Below are 21,692 nucleotides of genomic sequence, written 5' to 3' on the forward strand. Positions count from 1 at the left end.
TTCCAGCAGTCTGAACAGCCAAAAAGGACATGGAATAGGATATTTCCGGCCACATTTCAAACCACATTCGCAGGTGGTTTAAAAATCTGATACAAATCTGATTCCTGGCCATGTGACTTGTGTCTGAACGGTCAAATCTGATGTAAGTTGTTTTTAGACGGTTATTTGGCATATTGTTTGCCAGCTGCTCTGTTGACAGTTTGACAAGAACATGTTCTAGCTAACTAGCGTCTTAATTGTTAACAAACAAATTAGTGGACGTGGTAGAAAACTAAACAGCTATCTAGCTAGCTAGTTGACTGGTGTGGCTACCTAGCTAATTGACTGCTGCAGCTAGAAAACTAAACATCTACCTAGCTAGCTAGTTGACTGGTGTGGCTACCTAGTTAGCTAGTTGACTGGTGTGGCTACCTAGCTAGCTAGTTGACTGGTGTGGCTACCTAGCTAGCTAGTTGACTGGTGTGGCTACCTAGCTAGCTAGTTGACTGGTGTGGCTACCTAGCTAGCTAGTTGACTGGTGTGGCTACCTAGCTAGCTAGTTGACTGGTGTGGCTACCTAGCTAGCTAGTTGACTGGTGTGGCTACCTAGCTAGTTGACTGCTGCGGCTAGAAAACGAAACAGCTAGCTAGCTAGTTGACTGCTGTAGAGAGAGAGGTAGAGAGAGAGAGAGAGAGAGAGAGCGAGGTGAAAGAGGGGCCAGCAACAGAACGAACCCGTCGATGATGAGGTGTTGGTAGGGGGCCTTCTGATCGCAGACAGGACACACCCAGGTGGGCTTCTTCTCATTCATCTGGAGGTAAAGCGTAGCGTCGAAACACTGGAGGTGAGAACACGTCAACGCTCTGCACGGGATCATCAGGCGCATCTTCCCCAGCTACACAAAAACACACAGGAAACAGGAAGATGAATATACATCAACATCGTGAGGACTGATAATTACATTTTAATGGTGTTTCCTCTACTAATTAGCTACTTAACCCGAGTTGAATGCACTAATCGACTGTAAATCTGATTAAGAACGTCTGCTAAATGACTAAAATGTAAATGACTACGTACCGGACAGAGTAGAGAGACTCGTAGACTGGTGGTCGCAATCTCACTGTCAGGGTCTGCCGTTAACTTCTCTTTAACTGTGGAGAGAGAGAGACAACACAATCTCACTGTCAGGGTCTGCTGTTAACTTCTCTTTGACTGTGGAGAGAGAGAGAGAGAGAGAGAGAGAGACAACACAATCTCACTGTCAGGGTCTGCTGTTAACTTCTCTTTGACTGTGGAGAGAGAGAGAGAGAGAGAGAGACAACACAATCTCACTGTCAGGGTCTGCTGTTAACTTCTCTTTGACTGTGGAGAGAGAGACAACACAATCTCACTGTCAGGGTCTGCTGTTAACTTCTCTTTGACTGTGGAGAGAGAGAGAGAGAGAGAGAGAGAGACAACACAATCTCACTGTCAGGGTCTGCCGTTAACTTCTCTTTAACTGTGGAGAGAGAGAGACAACACAATCTCACTGTCAGGGTCTGCTGTTAACTTCTCTTTGACTGTGGAGAGAGAGAGAGAGAGAGAGAGACAACACAATCTCACTGTCAGGGTCTGCTGTTAACTTCTCTTTGACTGTGGAGAGAGAGACAACACAATCTCACTGTCAGGGTCTGCTGTTAACTTCGCTTTGACTGTGGAGAGAGAGAGAGAGAGAGAGAGAGAGAGAGAGACAACACAATCTCACTGTCAGGGTCTGCTGTTAACTTCTCTTTGACTGTGGAGAGAGAGACAACACAATCTCACTGTCAGGGTCTGCCGTTAACTTCTCTTTGACTGTGGAGAGAGAGAAGAGAGAAGAGAGAGAGAGAGAGAGAGAGACACAACACACAGAACACAATGAGCTGGATGTCACCAATAAAAAGAGGACATTCTCCCGTTCCCACTCCCCTAGCTTGGTGTCTTAGAGTCAGCCCCCTATGGTCATTAGGGTCTTGAGTTTTACAGTACCAACAGATCCAGGGGACCAGGCCTGGCAGCACCGTCTAATATCAGAGAGCCACCTACTGAGAGCTCTGGAGTGGTCTGGGTTGCGGATGCCTTTAGCTCGTAGCCTCTGTAGCAGGGTTGTGGACGTCTGCTGTCTCGCCAGGTACACTGCCATGGAGAAACTCTGAGATGGAAGACAAGAGAACAGGAGGGAAGTTAATGAACCACGAGGACACAAAACCATACAAATGGAACAGAATAGAATAACATTCTCCACGCTTTGTGGCTTCACAGCAGCAACCACATAGTATACAAACACTGGTCTATATCTTATGCAACAGGTTTAGCCAACAGTTTGTCAGCCAGCCAGACAGCCCAGCCCAGCCCAGCCAGCCAGCCCCAGCCAGCCAAGCCCAGCCCCAGCCAGCCAAGCCCAGCCAAGCCCAGCCAGCCTTAGGGTTGCAAAATACTGGTCATGTTCCCAAATTTCCCAGGTTTTCAGATATCCTGGTTGGAGGATTCTGGATTGGTGTCCAACGTTAGATTCCTTACCCTGCCTATCTCGGAGGTCCATGACACCACGATAAGATTCCTTACCCTGCCTATCTCGGCGGTCCATGACACCACGATAGTGTTTGGTACTGTGGTGGACAGTCTGACCAGTGACGTGATGTTGATGGGGCGACTCGGCCGTTTGGGTTCCACACCGTTTTTGGTTGGAGGAAGGTAGCTCTGAGGAAGAGGTGAAACAACAGGGTCAATGTCAGGTTGGGAAGAGCAGGACGCTAGGCTAACAACTTCCAAGAATTGTGGGTTCAAGTCCCACAGGGATAACATACACTATATAATGTGTTAGCACTAGGGTAAAGACAAACCAGGATAAATGTGTTAGCACTAGGACCAGGATAAATGTGTTAGCACTTGGACCAGGATAAATGTGTTAGCACTTGGACCAGGATAAATGTGTTAGCACTAGGACCAGGATAAATGTGTTAGCACTTGGACCAGGATAAATGTGTTAGCACTAGGACCAGGATAAATGTGTTAGCACTAGGACCAGGATAAATGTGTTAGCACTAGGACCAGGATAAATGTGTTAGCACTTGGACCAGGATAAATGTGTTAGCACTAGGACCAGGATAAATGTGTTAGCACTAGGACCAGGATAAATGTGTTAGCACTAGGACCAGGATAAATGTGTTAGCACTTGGACCAGGATAAATGTGTTAGCACTTGGACCAGGATAAATGTGTTAGCACTTGGACCAGGATAAATGTGTTAGCACTTGGACCAGGATAAATGTGTTAGCACTTGGACCAGGATAAATGTGTTAGCACTTGGACCAGGATAAATGTGTTAGCACTTGGACCAGGATAAATGTGTTAGCACTTGGACCAGGATAAATGTGTTAGCACTTGGACCAGGATAAATGTGTTAGCACTTGGACCAGGATAAATGTGTTAGCACTTGGACCAGGATAAATGTGTTAGCACTTGGACCAGGATAAATGTGTTAGCACTTGGACCAGGATAAATGTGTTAGCACTTGGACCAGGATAAATGTGTTAGCACTTGGACCAGGATAAATGTGTTAGCACTTGGACCAGGATAAATGTGTTAGCACTTGGACCAGGATAAATGTGTTAGCACTTGGACCAGGATAAATGTGTTAGCACTTGGACCAGGATAAATGTGTTAGCACTTGGACCAGGATAAATGTGTTAGCACTTGGACCAGGATAAATGTGTTAGCACTTGGACCAGGATAAATGTGTTAGCACTTGGACCAGGATAAATGTGTTAGCACTTGGACCAGGATAAATGTGTTAGCACTTGGACCAGGATAAATGTGTTAGCACTTGGACCAGGATAAATGTGTTAGCACTTGGACCAGGATAAATGTGTTAGCACTTGGACCAGGATAAATGTGTTAGCACTTGGACCAGGATAAATGTGTTAGCACTTGGACCAGGATAAATGTGTTAGCACTTGGACCAGGATAAATGTGTTAGCACTTGGACCAGGATAAATGTGTTAGCACTTGGACCAGGATAAATGTGTTAGCACTTGGACCAGGATAAATGTGTTAGCACTTGGACCAGGATAAATGTGTTAGCACTTGGACCAGGATAAATGTGTTAGCACTTGGACCAGGATAAATGTGTTAGCACTTGGACCAGGATAAATGTGTTAGCACTTGGACCAGGATAAATGTGTTAGCACTTGGACCAGGATAAATGTGTTAGCACTTGGACCAGGATAAATGTGTTAGCACTTGGACCAGGATAAATGTGTTAGCACTTGGACCAGGATAAATGTGTTAGCACTAGGACCAGGATAAATGTGTTAGCACTTGGACCAGGATAAATGTGTTAGCACTTGGACCAGGATAAATGTGTTAGCACTTGGACCAGGAAAAATGTGTTAGCACTTGGACCAGGAAAAATGTGTTAGCACTTGGACCAGGATAAATGTGTTAGCACTAGGACCAGGATAAATGTGTTAGCACTAGGACCAGGATAAATGTGTTAGCACTAGGACCAGGATAATGTGTTAGCACTAGGACCAGGATAATGTGTTAGCACTAGGACCAGGATAAATGTGTTAGCACTAGGACCAGGATAAATGTGTTAGCACTTGGACCAGGATAAATGTGTTAGCACTTGGACCAGGATAAATGTGTTAGCACTTGGACCAGGATAAATGTGTTAGCACTTGGACCAGGATAAATGTGTTAGCACTTGGACCAGGATAAATGTGTTAGCACTAGGACCAGGATAAATGTGTTAGCACTAGGACCAGGATAAATGTGTTAGCACTAGGACCAGGATAATGTGTTAGCACTAGGACCAGGATAATGTGTTAGCACTAGGACCAGGATAATGTGTTAGCACTAGGACCAGGATAATGTGTTAGCACTAGGACCAGGATAATGTGTTAGCACTAGGACCAGGATAATGTGTTAGCACTAGGACCAGGATAATGTGTTAGCACTAGGACCAGGATAATGTGTTAGCACTAGGACCAGGATAATGTGTTAGCACTAGGACCAGGATAATGTGTTAGCACTAGGACCAGGATAATGTGTTAGCACTAGGACCAGGATAATGTGTTAGCACTAGGACCAGGATAATGTGTTAGCACTAGGACCAGGATAATGTGTTAGCACTAGGACCAGGATAATGTGTTAGCACTAGGACCAGGATAATGTGTTAGCACTAGGACCAGGATAATGTGTTAGCACTAGGACCAGGATAATGTGTTAGCACTAGGACCAGGATAATGTGTTAGCACTAGGACCAGGATAATGTGTTAGCACTAGGACCAGGTTAATGTGTTAGCACTAGGACCAGGATAATGTGTTAGCACTAGGACCAGGATAATGTGTTAGCACTAGGACCAGGATAATGTGTTAGCACTAGGACCAGGATAATGTGTTAGCACTAGGACCAGGATAATGTGTTAGCACTAGGGCAAAGACAAACCCTGTAGGACCCCAGCACCAGGATTGAGAAACCAATACTCATTAAACCATTTGTTATGAAATGTCACATATTTATGCTATAAAATACATTTGACCAAGACAAATATGATAATTCATGTTCTGAATCATTCAATGAGGTGTTTCTCTAACATATTATATGTATTGTACCTTTGTGTGATGTATTGTTGTCTCTATCTTCTAGCCCTTTGTGCTGTTGTCTGTGCCCAATAATGTTTGTACCATGTTTTGTACTACTACCATGTTGTTGTCATGCTGTGTTGCTACCATGTTGTTGTCATGCTGTGTTGCTACCATGTTGTTGTCATGCTGTGTTGCTACCATGTTGTTGTCATGCTGTGTTGCTACCATGTTGTTGTCATGCTGTGTTGCTACCATGTTGTTGCTATGTTGCTACCATGTTGTTGCTATGTTGCTACCATGTTGTTGTCATGCTGTGTTACTACCATGTTGTTGTCATATTGTGTTGCTACCATGTTGTGTTGTCATGTTGTGTTTCTACCACGCTGTGTTGTCATGCTGTGTTGCTACCATGTTGTTGCTATGTTGCTACCATGTTGTTGTCATGTTGTGTTGCTACCATGTTGTGTTTCTACCATGTTATTGTCATGTGTTTCTACCATGTTATTGTCATGCTGTGTTGCTGCCATGTTATTGTCATGCTGTGTTGCTACCATGTTGTTGCTATGTTGCTACCATGTTGTTGTCATGTTGTGTTGCTACCATGTTGTGTTGCTACCATGTTATTGTCATGTGTTTCTACCATGTTATTGTCATGCTGTGTTGCTGCCATGTTATTGTCATGCTGTGTTGCTGCCATGCTGTTGTCATGTTGTGTTTCTGCCATGTTGTTGTCATGTTGTGTTGCTACCATGTTGTTGTCATGTTGTGCTGCTACCATGTTGTCATGTTGTGTTGCTACCATGTTATTGTCATGTTGTGTTGCTACCATGTTATTGTCATGTGTTGCTACCATGTTGTTGTCATGTTGTGTTGCTACCATGTTGTTGTCATGTTGGGCTGCTACCATGTTGTTGTCATGTTGTGTTTCTACCATGCTGTTGTCATGTTACCATGTTGTCATGTTGTGTTGCTACCATGTTGTTGTCATGTGTTGCTACCATGTTGTTGTCATGTTGTGTTGCTACCATGTTGTTGTCATGTTGGGCTGCTACCATGTTGTTGTCATGTTGTGTTTCTACCATGTTGTTGTCATGTTGTGCTGCTACCATGTTGTCATGTTGTGTTGCTACCATGTTGTTGTCATGTTGTGTTGCTACCATGTTGTTGTCATGTTGTGTTGCTACCATGTTGTTGTCATGTTGTGTTGCTACCATGTTGTTGTCATGTTGTGCTGCTACCATGTTGTTGTCATGTTGTGTTGCTACCATGTTGTTGTCATGTTGGGCTGCTACCATGTTGTTGTCATGTTGTGTTTCTACCATGTTGTTGTCATGTTGTGCTGCTACCATGTTGTTGTCATGTTGGGCTGCTACCATGCTGTGTTGTCATGTGTTGCTGCCATGCTGTGTTGTTGTCTTAGGTCTCTCTTTATGTAGTGTTGTCTCTGTATTTTTCCTTATTTAAAAAAATCCACAGGAATCCATTGATTCACTAAGTAATTTTGGCCATTTTATGTAAAATATTTGGACCGGAGACATGAGATTTAGCCCATTGGTTTTCTTAGAGGATGATGTACATTATTAACATATACTTTTACCCATTGGTCAAAACATGGGTTTTTTGATTGGACAGACGGACTCACCGGGAGGTTGCAGGGTTTGCTGTTGACTTTCACACACAGGTTGGAGGGGAAATGATCCTCCTGGGCGCAGCTCGTCTCTGACAAACAAAACCTGGGAGAGGACCACAGATCAACAACAAATACCAGAGATGAATAAAAAAAAAAAAAATATATAAAATAAAAAATAAAAAAAAAAAAATCGCTAGGAATAACAGAGAGATTAATAACCAATTCAAAAATCACAGACACATCAATAAACAATTGACAAGCAGTCATATTTTTTTTTAATTTTCTTTAAAAAGAGAGAGTGTGATCCCAAAATGACCAGAACAAAATATTTTCTGTCCTTGGGAAGGTGATCCATTTCATAGAAGCCTTTTGCGGCACCGCCATCTCTCTACTTTATTTTAGTGAACAAGTCATATTGTCAAAAGTGAAAGAAAAGACCATACAGAGCCTTCAGAAAGTTTTCATACCCCTTGACTTATTCCACATTGTGTTACAGCCTGAATTCAAAATGTATTACTTACACACACACGAAGTTTACATACAACTTAGCCAAATACATTTAAAATCAGTTTTTCACAATTCCTGACATTTTAATCCCAGTAAAAATTCCCTGTTTTAGGTCAGTTAGGATCAACACTTTATTTTAAGAATGTGAAATGTCCGAATAATAGTAGAGAGAATTATTTATTTCAGCTTTTATTTCGTTCATCACATTCCCAGTGGGTCAGAAGTTTACATACACTCAATTACTATTTGGTAGAATTGCCTTTAAATTGTTGAACTTGGGTCAAACGTTTCAGGTAGCCTTCCACAAGCTTCCCACAATAAGTTCGGTGAATTTTGGCCCATTTCTCCTGACAGAGCTGGTGTAACTGAGTCAGGTTTGTAGGCCTCCTTGCTCGTACATGCTTTTTCAGTTCTGCCCAGAAATTCTCTCTAGGATTGAGGTCAGGGCTTTGTGATGACCACTCCAATACCTTGACTTTGTTGTCCTTAAGCTATTTCGCAACAACTTTGGAAGTGTTGGGGTCATTGTCCATTTGGAAGACCCATTTGCGACCAAGCTTTAACTTCCTGACTGATGTCTTGAGATGTTGCTTCAATATATCCACATCATTTTCCTTCCTCATGATGCCATCTATTTTGTGAAGTGCACCAGGCCCTCCTGCAGCAAAGCACCCCCACAACATGATGCTTCCATCCCCGTGCTTCACGGTTGGGATGGTGTTCTTCGGCTTGCAAGCCTCCCCCTTTTTCCTCCAAACATAACGATGGTCATTGTTACCAAACAGTTCTATTTTTGTTTCATCAGACCAGAGGACATTTCTCCAAAAAGTACGATCTTTGTCCCCATGTGCAGTTGCAAACCGTAGTCTGGCTTTTTTATGGTGGTTTTGGAGCAGTGGCTTCTTCCTTGCTGAGCGGCCTTTCAGGTTATGTCGATATAGGACTCGTTTTACTGTGGATATAGATACTTTTGTACCTGTTTCCTCCAGCATCTTCACAAGGTCCTTTGCTGTTGTTCTGGGATTGATTTGTACTTTTCGCACCAAAGTACGTTCATCTCTAGGAGACAACGAGTCTCCTTCCTGAACGGTATGACGGCTGCGTGGTCCCATGGTGTTTATACTTGCATACTATTGTTTGTACAGATGAATGTGGTACCTTCAGGCATTTGGAAATTGCTCCCAAGGATAAACCAAACTTGTGGAGGTCCACAATTGTTTTTCTGAGGTCTTGACTGATTTCTTTTGATTTTCCCAGGATATCAAGCAAAGAGGCACTGAGTTCGAAGGTAGGCCTTGAAATACATCCACAGGTACACATCCAATTGACTCAAATGATGTCAATTAGCCTATCAGAAGCTTCTAAAGCCATGACATAATTTTCTGGAATTTTCCAAGCTGTTTAAAGGCACAGTCAACTTAGTGTATGTAAACTTCTGACCCGCTGGAATTGTGATACAGTGAATTATAAGTGAAATAATCTGTCTGTAAAACAATTGTTGGAAAAATTACTTGTGTCATGCACAAAGTAGATGTCCTAACCGACTTGCCCAAACTATAGTTTGTTAACAAGAAATTTGTGGAGTGGTTGAAAAACAAGTTTTAATGACTCCAACCGAAGTGTATGTAAACTTACGACTTCAAATGTATATTGGCCTAAATCAATTATCTTTTCAAATGTATATAGTATGTATATATCTCTTCACTCAAAGACGCAATCATGGCCACTCTTACTGACAGTTGTGGCTGCTTTGTGTGATGTATTGTTGTCTCTACCTTCTTGCCCTTTGGGCTGTTTGTTGTCTTTGCCCAATAATGTTTGTACCATGTCTTGTGTTACTACCATGTTGTGCTGCTACTGTGTGTGTGTGTGTGTGTGTGTGTGTGTGTGTGTGTGTGTGTGTGTGTGTGTATATATATATATATATATATATATAATTTTTTTTTTACCTACACAGTACTCCATAATGACAAAGTGAAAACATGCTTTTTTTTTGCTAATGAAATACAGAAATCTAATTTACATCTAACACCACACACCCCTGAGTCAATACTTTGTCAGCGATTATAGCTGTGAGTCTTTCTGGGTAAAGTCTCTAAGAGCTTTACACACCTGGATTGTGCAACATTTGTCCATTATTCTTTAAAAAAAATTCTTCAAGCTCTGACAAATTGGTTGTTGATCATTGCTAGACAACCATTTTCAGGTCTGAGATTTTCAAGCAGATGTAAGTCAAAACTGTAACTCGGTCACTCAGGAACATTCACTGTCTTCTTGGTAAGCAACTCCAGTGTAGACTTGGCCTTGTGTTTTAGGTTATTGTCCTGCTAAAAGGTGAATTCATCTCCCAGTGTCTGGTGGAAAGCAGACTGAACCAGGTTTTCCTCTAGGATTTTGCCTTTGCTTAGTTCTATTACATTTATTTTTGATCCTGATAAACTCCCCAGTCCTTAACAATTACAAGCATACCCATAACATGATGCAGCCACAACTATGCTAGAAAATATGGAGAGTGGTACTCAGTAATGTGTTATATTGGATTTGCCCCAGACATAACACTTTGTATTCAGGACGAAAAGCAAATTTCTTTGCCACATTTTTTGCGGTATTACTTCAGTGCCTCGTTGCAAACAGGATGCATGATTTGGAATATTTGTATTCTGTACAGGCTTCCTTCTTTTCACTCTGTCATTTAGGTTAGTATTGTGGAGTAACTACAATGTTGTTGATCCATCCTCAGTTTTCTCCTATCACAGTCATTAAACTCTGTAACTATTTTAAAGTCAACATTGGCCTCATGATGAATTCCCTGTGAGGTTTCCTTCCTCACCAGCAACTGAGTTAGGAAGGACACCTGTATCTTTGTAGTGACTGGGTGTATTGATACACCATCCAAAGTGTAATTAATAACTTAACCATGCTCAAAGGGATATTCAATGTCTGCTTTTGAGTTTTTTTACCCATCTACCAATAGGTGCTCTTTGCTCTTTGCAATAGGTGCTCTCTTGTATGTGTGGGGGAACAGCGAGGATGTGGTCATTTTAAAATGCATGCAACTTATTATGTGACTTGTTAAGCAAATATTTACTCCTGAACTTATTTATGCTACCATGCCGTTGTCATGTTGTGTTGCTGCCATGCTGAGAGGAGGAGGAGGGTCAGTATTAGGTTATAAGGCAGGTTGAGGCTTGCTATAACAAAGGGGGTTGAATACGTACAGGCTCAAGACATTTCAGCTTTTACATTTTTTTTTAAATAATTTGTAAAAAAGTTTTTTTTAAAACATACTTCCACTTTCACATTATGGGGTATTGTGATGTCATTATGGGTTATTGTGTGTAAGCCAGTGACCCCCCAAAAAATCTCAATTTAATCAATAATAAAACTAATTTTTGAAAAAAAATCAGGCTGTAACAACAACAAAATATGGGGAAAAAAAGTCAATGGGTGTGAATACTTTCTGAAGGCTCTGTGAGAAGGCAGGAGAGCCTACCTTAACTGAACCTGGACTGCAAAGTCACACTTGGTCCCAGAGATGTCCCTGTAGACACACAGAGACGTAAGGTTTAGGAGAGAAGTCAGTTTGACAATGTTTTGCACGAGCAAAATGGCAGTGAGCAAAATAACCATAGAATTAAAACTAGATGGGAAGGCACCGTTATCCCATTATCCAATGAGAAGGCACCGTTATCCCATTATCCAATGGGAAGGCACCGTTATCCCATTATCCAATGAGAAGGCACCGTTATCCCATTATCCAATGGGAAGGCACCGTTATCCCATTATCCAATGGGAAGGCACCGTTATCCCATTATCCAATGAGAAGGCACCGTTATCCCATTATCCAATGGGAAGGCACCGTTATCCCATTATCCAATGGGAAGGCACCGTTATCCCATTATCCAATGGGAAGGCACCGTTATCCCATTATCCAATGGGAAGGCACCGTTATCCCATTATCCAATGGGAAGGCACCGTTATCCCATTATCCAATGGGAAGGCACCGTTATCCCATTATCCAATGGGAAGGCACCGTTATCCCATTATCCAATGGGAAGGCACCGTTATCCCGTTATCCAATGGGAAGGCACCGTTATCCCATTATCCAATGGGAAGGCACCGTTATCCCATTATCCAATGGGAAGGCACCGTTATCCCATTATCCAATGGGAAGGCACCGTTATCCCATTATCCAATGGGAAGGCACCGTTATCCCATTATCCAATGAGAAGGCACCGTTATCCCATTATCCAATGGGAAGGCACCGTTATCCCATTATCCAATGGGAAGGCACCGTTATCCCATTATCCAATGAGAAGGCACCGTTATCCCATTATCCAATGGGAAGGCACCGTTATCCCATTATCCAATGGGAAGGCACCGTTATCCCATTATCCAATGAGAAGGCACCGTTATCCCATGGGAAGGCACCGTTATCCCATTATCCAATGGGAAGGCATTGATATCCCATTATCCAATGGGAAGGCACCGTTATCCCATTATCCAATGAGAAGGCACCGTTATCCCATGGGAAGGCACCGTTATCCCATTATCCAATGAGAAGGCATTGATATCCCATTATCCAATGAGAGTGCCAAATATTGTGACTTGCAATAGGATCATGCATCGATTTGCAGTTTATTAAAAACTGTATTTTTGTACATATCTATCGAAAATTACACAGATGTTCTCAGTGGTGTAGATAGGGGTCGGGTGTGTTCTAGTGGTGTAGATAGGGGTCGGGTGTGTTCTAGTGGTGTAGATAGGGGTCGGGTGTGTTCTAGTGGTGTAGATAGGGGTCGGGTGTGTCCTAGTGGTGTAGATAGGGGTCGGGTGTGTCCTAGTGGTGTAGATAGGGGTCGGGTGTGTCCTAGTGGTGTAGATAGGGGTCGGGTGTGTCCTAGTGGTGTAGATAGGGGTCGGGTGTGTTCTAGTGGTGTAGATAGGGGTCGGGTGTGTTCTAGTGGTGTAGATAGGGGTCGGGTGTGTTCTAGTGGTGTAGATAGGGGTCGGGTGTGTTCTAGTGGTGTAGATAGGGGTCGGGTGTGTTCTAGTGGTGTAGATAGGGGTCGGGTGTGTCCTAGTGGTGTAGATAGGGGTCGGGTGTGTCCTAGTGGTGTAGATAGGGGTCGGGTGTGTCCTAGTGGTGTAGATAGGGGTCGGGTGTGTCCTAGTGGTGTAGATAGGGGTCGGGTGTGTCCTAGTGGTGTAGATAGGGGTCGGGTGTGTTCTAGTGGTGTAGATAGGGGTCGGGTGTGTTCTAGTGGTGTAGATAGGGGTCGGGTGTGTTCTAGTGGTGTAGATAGGGGTCGGGTGTGTTCTAGTGGTCCAGATAGGGGTCGGGTGTGTCCTAGTGGTCCAGATAGGGGTCGGGTGTGTCCTAGTGGTCCAGATAGGGGTCGGGTGTGTTCTAGTGGTGTAGATAGGGGTCGGGTGTGTTCTAGTGGTGTAGATGGGGGTCGGGTGTGTTCTAGTGGTGTAGATAGGGGTCGGGTGTGTTCTAGTGGTGTAGATAGGGGTCGGGTGTGTTCTAGTGGTGTAGATAGGGGTCGGGTGTGTTCTAGTGGTGTAGATAGGGGTCGGGTGTGTTCTAGTGGTGTAGATAGGGGTCGGGTGTGTTCTAGTGGTGTAGATAGGGGTCGGGTGTGTCCTAGTGGTGTAGATAGGGGTCGGGTGTGTTCTAGTGGTGTAGATAGGGGTCGGGTGTGTCCTAGTGGTGTAGATAGGGGTCGGGTGTGTCCTAGTGGTGTAGATAGGGGTCGGGTGTGTTCTAGTGGTGTAGATAGGGGTCGGGTGTGTTCTAGTGGTGTAGATAGGGGTCGGGTGTGTTCTAGTGGTGTAGATAGGGGTCGGGTGTGTTCTAGTGGTCCAGATAGGGGTCGGGTGTGTTGTAGTGGTGTAGATAGGGGTCAGTCTTACATGGAGCTGCTGATCTGCTGGACCTGCTGAGGCGTCAACGCAAAGGCATAACACGTCTCCTGAAACCGCTGACTGTTGTCTGAGGCTGAGAGAGAGACAGAGAGACAGAGAGACAGAGAGACAGAGAGACAGAGAGAGACAGAACTAGAACGAATCTCATCCTACCAACCATCCGCTCCCACAAGAGAGAACACAGCCAGAAAACTAGACAAACTTCAGTTACAGCCGTTACAATGGCGGATACGCTGTGGGTTAACCTAGAGATGGGACGACCTAACCAATGGCGGATACGCTGTGGGTTAACCTAGAGATGGGACGACCTAACCAATGGCGGATACGCTGTGGGTTAACCTAGAGATGGGACGACCTAACCAATGGCGGATACGCTGTGGGTTAACCTAGAGATGGGACGACCTAACCAATGGCGGATACGCTGTGGGTTAACCTAGAGATGGGACGACCTAACCAATGGCGGATACGCTGTGGGTTAACCTAGAGATGGGACGACCTAACCAATGGCGGATACGCTGTGGGTTAACCTAGAGATGGGACGACCTAACCAATGGCGGATACGCTGTGGGTTAACCTAGAGATGGGACGACCTAACCAATGGCGGATACGCTGTGGGTTAACCTAGAGATGGGACGACCTAACCAATGGCGGATACGCTGTGGGTTAACCTAGAGATGGGACGACCTAACCAATGGCGGATACGCTGTGGGTTAACCTAGAGATGGGACGACCTAACCAATGGCGGATACGCTGTGGGTTAACCTAGAGATGGGACGACCTAACCAATGGCGGATACGCTGTGGGTTAACCTAGAGATGGGACGACCTAACCAATGGCGGATACGCTGTGGGTTAACCTAGAGATGGGACGACCTAACCAATGGCGGATACGCTGTGGGTTAACCTAGAGATGGGACGACCTAACCAATGGCGGATAAGCTGTGGGTTAACCTAGAGATGGGACGACCTAACCAATGGCGGATACGCTGTGGGTTAACCTAGAGATGGGACCATACACTCTTTATTCTATGGACCTAACAGAGAGGATAGACAGACACGCATCCTAATTATATATGTTTTAGAAACAACTGTTAAATCACAATAAATCTATAGGTTAAAGCCTTATTGCTTTAATAAAAAAAACAGTGTATATGATGGAATGTATGTGAAATATACACTGTCTGTACAAAACCAAGCCCTTTCCACAAACTCAGGTGAATCCAGGTGAAAGCTATGATCCCTTATGTAGATGAAGTGGAGGAAACAGGTTTGTTTTTTTATTTCACCTTTATTTAACCAGGTAGGCTAGTTGAGAACAAGTCCTTTATTGAACCAGGTAGGCTAGTTGAGAACAAGTCCTTTATTTAACCAGGTAGGCTAGTTGAGAACAAGTCCTTTATTGAACCAGGTAGGCTAGTTGAGAACAAGTCCTTTATTTAACCAGGTAGGCTAGTTGAGAACAAGTTCTCATTTACAACTGCGACCGGGCCAAGATAAAGCAAAGCAGTTCGACACATAAAACAACAGAGTTACACATGGAATAAAACAAACATACAGTCAATAATACAGTAGGACAAAATAAAACAAAAAGTCTATATACAGTGAGTGCAAATGAGGTAGGATAAGGCAATAAATAGGCCATGGTGGCGAAGTAATTACAATATAGCAATTAAACACTGGAATGGTAGATGTGCAGAAGATGAATATGCAAGTAGAGATACTGGGGTGCAAAGGAGCAAGATAAATAAATAAATACAGGTATGGGGATGAGGTAGATTGGATGGGCTGTTTACAGATGGGCTATGTACAGGTGCAGTGATCTGTGAGCTGCTCTGACAGCTGGTGCTTAAAGCTAGTGAGGGAGATATGAGTCTCCAGCTTCAGTGATTTTTGCAGTTCGTTCCAGTCATTGACAGCAGAGAACTGGAAGGAAAGGCAGCTAAAGGAGGAATTGGCTTTGGGGGTGACCAGTGAGATATACCTGCTGGAGCGCGTGCTACGAGTGGGTGCTGCTATGGTGACCAGCGAGCTGAGATAAGGCGGGGCTTTACCTAGCAGGGTCTTGTAGATGACCTGTAGCCAGTGGTTTTGGCGACGAGTATGAAGCGAGGGCCAACCAACGAGAGCGTACCGGTCGTAATGGTGGGTAGTAGATGGGGCTTTGGTGACAAAACGGATGGCACTGTGATAGACTGCATCCAGTTTGTTGAGTAGAGTGTTGGAGGCTATTTTATAGATGACATAACCGAAGTCGAGGATTGGTTGGATGGTCAGTTTTACGAGGGTATGTTTGGCAGCATGAGTGAAGGATGCTTTGTTGCGATATAGGAAGCCGATTCTAGATTTAATTTTGGATTGGAGATGTTTGATGTGAGTCTGGAAGGAGAGTTTACAATCTAACCAGACACCCAGGTATTTGTAGTTGTCCACGTATTCTAAGTCAGAGCCGTCCAGAGTAGTGATGCTGGACGGGCGGGCAGGTGCGGGCAGCGATCGGTTGAAGAGCATGCATTTAGTTTTACTTGCGTTTAAGAGCAGTTGGAGACCACAGAAGGAGAGTTGTATGGCATTGAAGCTCGTCTGGAGGTTAGTTAACACAGTGTCCAAACAGGGGCCAGAAGTATACAGAATGGTGTCGTCTGCATAGAGGTGGATCAGAGAATCACCAGCAGCAAGAGCAACATCATTGATGTATACAGAGAAGAGAGTCGGCCCGAGAATTGAACCCTGTGGTACCCCCATAAAGACTGCCAGAGGTCCGGACAACAGGCCCTCTGATTTGACACACTGAACTCTATCAGAGAAGTAGTTGGTAAACCAGGCGAGGCAATCATTTGAGAAACCAAGGCTGTCGAGTCTACCAATAAGAATGTGGTGATTGACAGAGTTGAAAGACTTGGCCAGGTCGATGAATACAGCCACACAGTATTGTTTCTTATCAATGGCGGTTATGATGTCGTTTAGTACCTTGAGCGTGGCTGAGGTGCACCCGTGACCAGCTCTGAAACCAGATTGCATAGCGGAGAAGGTACGGTGGGATTCGAAATGGTCGGTAATCTGTTTGTTAACTTGACTTTCGAAGACCTTAGAAAGGCAGGGTAGGATGGATATAGGTCTGTAGCAGTTTGGGTCTAGAGTGTCACCCCCTTTGAAGAGGGGGATGACCGCGGCAGCTTTCCAATCTTTGGGAATCTTAGACGATACGAAAGAGAGGTTGAACAGGCTAGTAATAGGGGTTGCAACAAGAGAGGGTCCAGATTGTCTAGTCCGGCTAATTTGTATGGGTCCGGATTTTGCAGCTCTTTCAGAACATCAGCTATCTGGATTTGGGTGAAGTAGAAATGGTGGGGGCATTGGCGGGTTGCTGTGGAGGGTGCCGGGCAGTTGACCGGGGTAGGGGTAGCCAGATGGAAAGCATGGCCAGCCATAGAGAAATGCTTATTGCAATTCTCAATTATAGTGGATTTATCAGAGGTGACAAAGTTTCCTATCCTCAGTGCAGTGGGCAGCTGGGAGGAGGTGCTCTTATTCTCCATGTACTTTACAGTGTCCCAGAACTTTTTTGAGTTTGTGCTTCAGGATGCAAATTTCTATTTGTAAAAGCTAGCCTTAGCTTTCCTAACTGCCTGTGTATATTGGTTTCTAACTTCCCTGAAAAGTTGCATATCGCGGGGGCTATTCGATGCTAATGCAGAACGCCACAGGATGTTTTTGTGCTGGTCAAGGGCAGTCAGGTCTGGAGTGAACCAAGGACTATATCTATTCCTAGTTCTACATTTTTTGAGTGGGGCATGCTTATTTAAGATGGTGAAGGCACTTTTAAAGAATAGCCAGGCATCATCTACTGACGGGATGAGGTCAATGTCATTCGAGGATACCCCGGCCAGGTCGATTAGAAAGGCCTGCTCGCAGAAGTGTTTTAGGGAGCGTTTGACAGTGATGATGGGTGGTCGTTTGGTCGCAGACCGATTACGGATGCAGGCAATGATCGCTGAGATCTTGATTGAAAACAGCAGAGGTGTATTTGGAGGGCGAGTTAGTTAGGATGACATCTATGAGGGTGCCCGTGTTTACAGATTTGGGGTTGTACCTGGTAGGTTCATTGATAATTTGTGTGAGATTGAGGGCATCAAGCTTAGATTGCAGGATGGCCGGGGTGTTAAGCATGTCCCAGTTTAGGTCACCTAGTAGCATAAGCTCAGAAGATAGATGGGGGGGCAATCAATTCACATATGGTATCGAGGGCACAGCTGGGGGCAGAGGGTGGTCTATAGCAAGCGGCAACAGTGAGAGACTTGTTTCTGGAAAGGTGAATTTTTAGAAGTAGAAGCTCGAATTGTTTGGGTACAGACTTGGATAGTAATACAGAACTCTGCAGGCTATCTTTGCAGTAGATCGCAACACCGCCCCCTTTGGCAGTTCTATCTTGGCGGAAAATGTTATAGTTAGCGAAGGAGATTTCAGGGTTTTTGGTGGTTTTCCTAAGCCAGGATTCAGACATGGCTAAGACATCCGGGTTGGCAGAGTGTGCTAAAGCAGTGAATAAAACAAACTTAGGGAGGAGGCTTTTAATGTTAACATGCATGAAACCAAGGTTATTACGGTTACAGAAGTCAACAAATGAGAGCACCTGGGGAGTGGGAGTGGAGCTAAGCACTGCAGGACCTGGATTAACCTCCACATCACCAGAGGAACAGAGGAGAAGTAGGATAAGGGTACGGCTAAAGGCTATACGAACTGGCCGTCTAGCACGTTCGAAACAGAGAGTAAAAGGAGCAGGTTTCTGGGGCTAAACATGCTAGCAGTTAGCAGACCGGGGCTGGCATGCTAGCAGACCGGGTTAGCAAGCAAGCAGTTGGCAGACCGGGGCTAGCAGTTAGCAGACCGGGGCTAGCAAGTTAGCCTTTGGGGGACGTCGCGATGGGGGTAAGTCTGTTTTTGCCTCTACAGACAAAGGTAAGGTAGGATGTGAGTACATTGGAGGTAAACCTAGGCATTGAGTAATGATGAGAGAGATATAGTCTCTAGAGACGTTTAAACCAGGTGATGTCATCGCATATGTGGGAGGTTGAACAACATGGTTGGTTAAGGCATATTGAGCAGGGCTAGAGGCTCTACAGTGAAATAAGACAGTAATCACTAACCAGGACAGTAATGAACGAGGCATATTGATATTAGAGAGAGGCATGCGTGGCCAAGTGAACATATGGGTCCAGCGAGTGGTTGGGCTGACTGGGGACACGGCGATTCAGACAGTTAGCAGGCCGATGTTAACAAGCTAACAGTTAGTAGGCCGGGGCTAAACATGCTAGCAGTTAGCAGACCGGGGCTAAACATGCTAGCAGTTAGCAGACCGGGTTAGCAAGCAAGCAGTTGGCAGACCGGGGCTAGCAGTTAGCAGACCGGGGCTAGCAAGTTAGCCTTTGGGGGACGTCGCGATGGGGGTAAGTCTGTTTTTGCCTCTTTGTGCGGTGACGTCGAAAGACCATTTCGTGGAATTAGTAGGGTTCCAAGTAGCTCTAGGTAGCTAGTAGGCCGCGGTTAGCAGAATGGGTCTTCAGAGGACGTCGCGCCTGAGAGGCCTGTTGGAATCCTCGGGCAGATTATGTCAGTATTCCAGTCGTAGAGGATCAGCGAGGTTCCGGCAGTAGAAGGGGTCTGGATATTGTAGCCCAGGAGTGGGCTTCGGTGGTAGCCCAGGAGCCCTGGCCGGGCTCGCTTCAGGCTAGTTGGTGCTTGCTCCGGGATGGAAACGCTAGCCAGGAGTAGTCACCCGGGATTGCGGTTAGCTAGTTGTGAAGATCCAGATGAAAATGTTCAGAGTTTGCGGTAGGAATCCGGGGATATGGGGAAAAAAATATTATTATTATTATTATTATTATTATTATTATTAGTCCGTTATGCTCTGGTTTGCGTTACGTTGTTCGAACTGGCGAGAGCTTTCCGAGCTTAAGGTTAGCTGATGACCGCTAGCAATGGTTTGCTGACTGATAGCTGGTAGTTAGTTAGCTGGCTAGCTTCAGTTGAGGGATTCCAGATCCGAAGTAAATAGAAATACTTTAGGAAGAAAAACTGATCCACGCCACATTGGGTGAGGCGGGTTGCAGGAGAGTATTTAGAAGTTGAAGTTTAGGAAAATATTTTTTAAAGATATGCGAAGAAAAAGATGTTAAAAAGATATATACAAGGGACACGACAGGACAAAGACAAGAAGACGTCTGGCTGCTACGCCATCTTGGATTAGGTTAAAGAAAGATTGTTAAGCCTTGAGACAATTGAGACATGGATTGTGTATGTGTGCCATTCAGAGGGTGAATGGGCAAGACAAAATATTTAAGTGCCTTTGAACAGGGTATGGTGGTAGTAGGTGCCCAGGTGCACCGGTTTGACTGTGTCAAGAACAGCAACGCTGCTGGGTTGTCGCTCAACAGTTTCCTGTGTGTATCAATAACGGTCCACCACCCAAAGGACATCCAGCCAACTTGACACAACTGTGGGAAGCATTGGTTAACTGGTTGGTTACACACGGTTAACTGTTGAGCGTGAAAAGAAAAATCCAGCAGCGCTGCCGTTCTTGACACACACAAACTGATGCCCCTGAGCACCTACTACCATCCCCCTGTTCAAAGGCACTTCAATCTTCTGTCTTGCCCAATTCACCCTCTGAATGGTCACACATACACAATCCATGTCTCAATTATCTCAAGGCTTTAAAAAAATAATAATAATCCTTCTTTAACTTGTCTCCTCCCCTTCATCTACACGGATTGAAGTGGATTTAACAGGTGACATCAACGAGGGATCATAGCTTTCACCTGGTCGGTCTCATGGAAAAGAGAAGATGTTCTTAATGTTTTGTACACTCAGCGTATGTATGTATGTATGTATGTATGTATGTATGTAAGTCTAAGCACCACTTACCCAGGCTGGTGGGTTTGATAAGCTCATCCAGCATGTCGTAGAAGGGCAGTCTCTGGAGCTTGACGTCAGGGTGTACGGGGTGAAGGCCTAGTTCCTGTTTGGGCACCAGCAGAGAGCCAGGCGAGGGGGACCCGTGGCTGTCAAACCCCAGCGAGGTGAGGCCTCCGGATAGACTGGAGGTGGAGTGGACACTGGGCAGGGCCAGATCCACCGGAGACAGCATCTTGGCGGGGAAGCGGCGTCTGTAGAGCTCCTTCACCTTCATCTGGACAGCGGGGCTGCAGCCGGCCTTAAGGAGGTGCAAGGCTTTGGTCAACAGTTGGTGTTTGCGTCCGTGCTTGTTGCGTCCTGCGTAGCCTAGTAAAACTTGTAGCTCTGAAACACGAAGGCTCATCACCATTTGCTTTGGGAGAAAAAATCAATAAAAATTTAATTATTATTTTTTTTTTTTAAATAAATCAGCATTATTACTTCACAGTACTACAAACATAGAGGATAATAGGACACACGAGTAGAACAACTAAAATACATTTACATAATTTTTTTTTACCCACTTCATATGTATATACTGTATTCTAGTCATTCAAGCAACTTTTTTTAAAATCTAAATGCGTTTTTTATTTTGAAAGAAATGCCTTCTGGGACATATGAACTTTCATGTGCCTTAATAACAAACTTGTATGCCATCTGAAAATGTGAATTAAATTGTTAAATTACGAGCCTAGTTGGTTTAAAAAAAGAAACCATCCCGCTAGCCATGATTGGCTGAGATAATGGATGGGCTGGACATCTAGAGAGATGTGTTTGGATTGGTCTGCCATGTAGCACGCTTCCGTCTATAACATGAGCTGCTCAGTATGTGTCGGTAATCTTTTCTAACGTGGCTTTTTAATAAAGACATCACGTAGTAGAACTGTTGCTCTTGCAAAAAATCTGTGGAATTACAGTACGATAGCTAAGGAGATGGAGAAGGTTCTGGCGTTTGACTGCAAAATATGCAGACGAGTCGATAAGAGAACACACAGAAGGCTGTTGTATAAAACCTCCGGATTACATCTTCAAACTAAGGGCAACCATGACAGAGGGAGAAGTGTCCATCCATGTACACAGGTAAG

The 21,692-nt window shown here is 44.6% G+C and overlaps 1 protein-coding gene across 3 annotated transcripts in view; it reads right to left on the reverse strand.

Moving 5' to 3' along the window:
* Positions 1–21,692, reverse strand: part of pias1b (protein inhibitor of activated STAT, 1b) — a 42,230-nt gene that overhangs the window by 5,126 nt on the left and 15,412 nt on the right. For all 3 annotated transcript variants that reach the window (XM_082968209.1, XM_014170414.3, XM_082968210.1), the window contains exons 2-9: positions 20,578–20,980; positions 13,646–13,730; positions 11,220–11,267; positions 7,232–7,322; positions 2,564–2,698; positions 2,045–2,150; positions 1,058–1,131; positions 715–875 (exon numbers count right to left, since the gene is read on the reverse strand). In XM_082968209.1, coding sequence (XP_082824335.1) covers positions 715–875; positions 1,058–1,131; positions 2,045–2,150; positions 2,564–2,698; positions 7,232–7,322; positions 11,220–11,267; positions 13,646–13,730; positions 20,578–20,980 — 1,103 coding nt within the window. The remainder of the gene's footprint in view (positions 1–714; positions 876–1,057; positions 1,132–2,044; positions 2,151–2,563; positions 2,699–7,231; positions 7,323–11,219; positions 11,268–13,645; positions 13,731–20,577; positions 20,981–21,692) is intronic.

Source organism: Salmo salar, chromosome 23 (assembly GCF_965601325.2).
Source record: "Salmo salar chromosome 23, fSalSal1, whole genome shotgun sequence".
NCBI lineage: Eukaryota > Metazoa > Chordata > Actinopteri > Salmoniformes > Salmonidae > Salmo > Salmo salar.